We start from the raw sequence: 2,601 nt of genomic DNA on the forward strand, positions 1-2,601 counted from the left end.
ACCGAGTAAGATATTGGAGTGTGTGTAGAGACGTTTATTTAATATTGTTTTGATACCATTTGTTTTCCACTTCTTCTAAATTCAAGGTGTTGTTTTAATATCTGTGTAGCTCTGGGTGTGTTTTATTGTGTGAGTGGTTTACTGTTGTTCCCCTCATTGGGTTGTGTTTGATTGCTGTTGTGATGTGTACTCTCTCTTTCACTCTTTCTGTTTGTTGCTGTGTACTCACTGCCTTGTGTGTTAAGTGTGCGTCTACTTTTCTCCTTTTCCTCTTTTTTCTTGTTACCCCAGACCCAAGCAACTCACACTGACAATAATGACAACGATGTTCGTCCAACTGCGTGGTGTGGTGTACTTGTTGGTACTTCTGCATTGTTGCGTGTGTGTTGTGCATGCAACCGATGAGGAGGATGCAGATGGCAACATTAAGGCAACGGCGAATATGTTGAATGCGTCGTTGAGGCAGGCTGATGCATTGTATGCCGAGGGAAAGGGATGTCTGAAAATGTTGGAGGAAGAAATGCAGATGTGTCGTGAAAATTCTTTGAATGCCGGTAATGCAGCCAAGAAGGCGGATGAAACTGTCGCGTCGATGAAGGTGAAAAAGGAGGAACTTATGAAGGGAAATGGTAGGGCTGATGAATTTAAAGCATTGTTGAAAGTCGCTGGTGATGCATTACGGTTAACAAAAAAAGCAGTTGACAATGCCTCAATATTTCTTCAAACGACAAGACAAACAAAGAAGGCCTGTATCATTGCTTTTGACAACATGAAACCGGAGGCGGAAAAGCTCAACATCTCGTTTCCTTTTTTCTCTGAAGCGTTGAGTAGCATGCGGGAAACGGATGAGAAAAAGGAAAGATTGGTGCTTGTCGAAAGAAGCAGGGAGAGATATGACGCGCTTTATAAGCTCATGGAATCTTTGGGAAAAGCACTTTTGGAGGTTTATGAAGTTAGATCGACGACCAAAGAAAAGGCGATTGACGCCAAACGAGGAATGCTTGAGGCACGTAAAGATCTCGAGAAAATTGTAACTGAACTCAAGGAGGAGAGCGCAAAAAAAAGGGAAACCGATGAAAACCCATTGAAAGAGGTTGCGGAGGCAAGCACGGAAGAAATGGGAAAGGTTAATGTGGTGGTGAAAGTGGCTGATCCCGGAGTTCCGATTGCACAGACCATACAAGGCGTTAGGGATGAGCTGAAGAAAAGGAAGAATGAAGAAGCCTCGCTTATAGAAACGCAGTGGGCGGCTGCAGAAAACGCGGTAAGGGAAAAGATTGAAAGGGAGAGTCTGGCCAGGGAAAAGGCGAGAGAGGCTGAAGAACGGGCAAGAATGGAGAGGGAGAAAAGAGCCGAAGAAGAGGCGAAGAGGGCTAAAGAAGAAAGGGAGAGGAAGGCCAAAGAAGAAAAAAAGAAGACCGAGGAAGAAAAGGCTAAACAGGAATTGGAGAGAAAGGCCAAGGAAGAAGCGGCGAAACAGGCAGCACAAAAGGCCAAGAAAAAGAAGGATGGCAGCAGCAGACCTGCATTGGTGCACGGTGCCTTATTGTTGATTCTTCTTCTTATTTTTTTGGGTTGCACTCTCGTTTGCTGATCGGTGTTCCCATGACACAGTTGCACAGTTAACCTTTGTTTGAGTGGATATGGATGCATTGTAAGAGCATTGTTCTTTTTATTGGATTTTAATGTTTTTTTTTTTCTTTTTCAGTTCGATAAATCTCTTGTTTGCATTTTTTTTTATGCTGAACAAATCGATTGGACTCCCCATGGCACTCATCACATGACAAACCATCATTTTGTGAGGGGAGTGTCCTCTTTGTTTGTTGGCATTATTATCTGGGCTCTGATTTGCCGCCATTCACTGTGTCCGCCTAGTGAGGTGTGTGTGTGTTCCGTGATATTGATAACTATTGCTTTTACCCATGGGAATGGTATACAATCCCAATGTGTTGTAATTGCTGTGACTGAAATGTGAAGAATGGCAGGAGGTTCAAGACACACAAACACGCACACTACCAACCCTCCTTCTCCTTGTGTGTGTGTGGACTGTCATCATGTGTGCATCATTCCCATTGCTCGCCCTGTGCGAAAGGCACACAAACCTACTGCAGTGAATTGTGTTCTTGCCTCCTGAACATATTCACATGGTGATTACGGCTTTCTTTTTGTTTTGTTTTCATTTTATTGTTTTATCCTTTGTGTGTGTTTCATTATAATTTCGTTGCACATTGTGTGCAGCTGTGTGTTTCTCTTTTGCGTTTCCCATACACCTTGTGTATCTTGTGTGTTCATTTTTATGGAATGATTCTTTCATTATATACAAACTGCTGCAGGGACATCAAGAATAAAGATATGGGTACAGCATGTTCAGTACACAATGATTTTCCGCTGTTCACCTTGGGGTGGATTGGACTGTGTCCAGGCATGGCAGTCACAGTAAGTAATGAATTTCTTTTTTTCTTTTACATCTTTGCTTTATTATTGTGTCTGCCTCACGCAGTCACTCTTTTTTTTTTTACATTTTTACTTCGGTATAAAGATTGGTGGGTGTTTGAGTGTGTCCCTCCGTTGTGTGTTCTTTTGTGTGTTTAGGTTGCTACT

The 2,601-nt window shown here is 42.7% G+C and overlaps 1 protein-coding gene across 1 annotated transcript; it reads left to right on the forward strand.

The window, feature by feature from the left end:
- Positions 1 to 325: 325 nt before the first annotated feature.
- On the forward strand, positions 326 to 1,594 carry TM35_000041050 (uncharacterized protein; the record flags this gene model as incomplete). The annotated part of the gene is made up of 1 exon (XM_029022299.1): positions 326 to 1,594. The coding sequence occupies one exon, from the start codon at positions 326 to 328 to the stop codon at positions 1,592 to 1,594; it is 1,269 nt and encodes a 422-aa protein (XP_028885957.1).
- Between the last annotated feature and the right edge of the window lie 1,007 nt (positions 1,595 to 2,601).

This window comes from Trypanosoma theileri (genome assembly GCF_002087225.1).
Source record: "Trypanosoma theileri isolate Edinburgh chromosome Unknown TM35_Tth_4_V1, whole genome shotgun sequence".
In the NCBI taxonomy this organism is placed as follows: domain Eukaryota; phylum Euglenozoa; class Kinetoplastea; order Trypanosomatida; family Trypanosomatidae; genus Trypanosoma; species Trypanosoma theileri.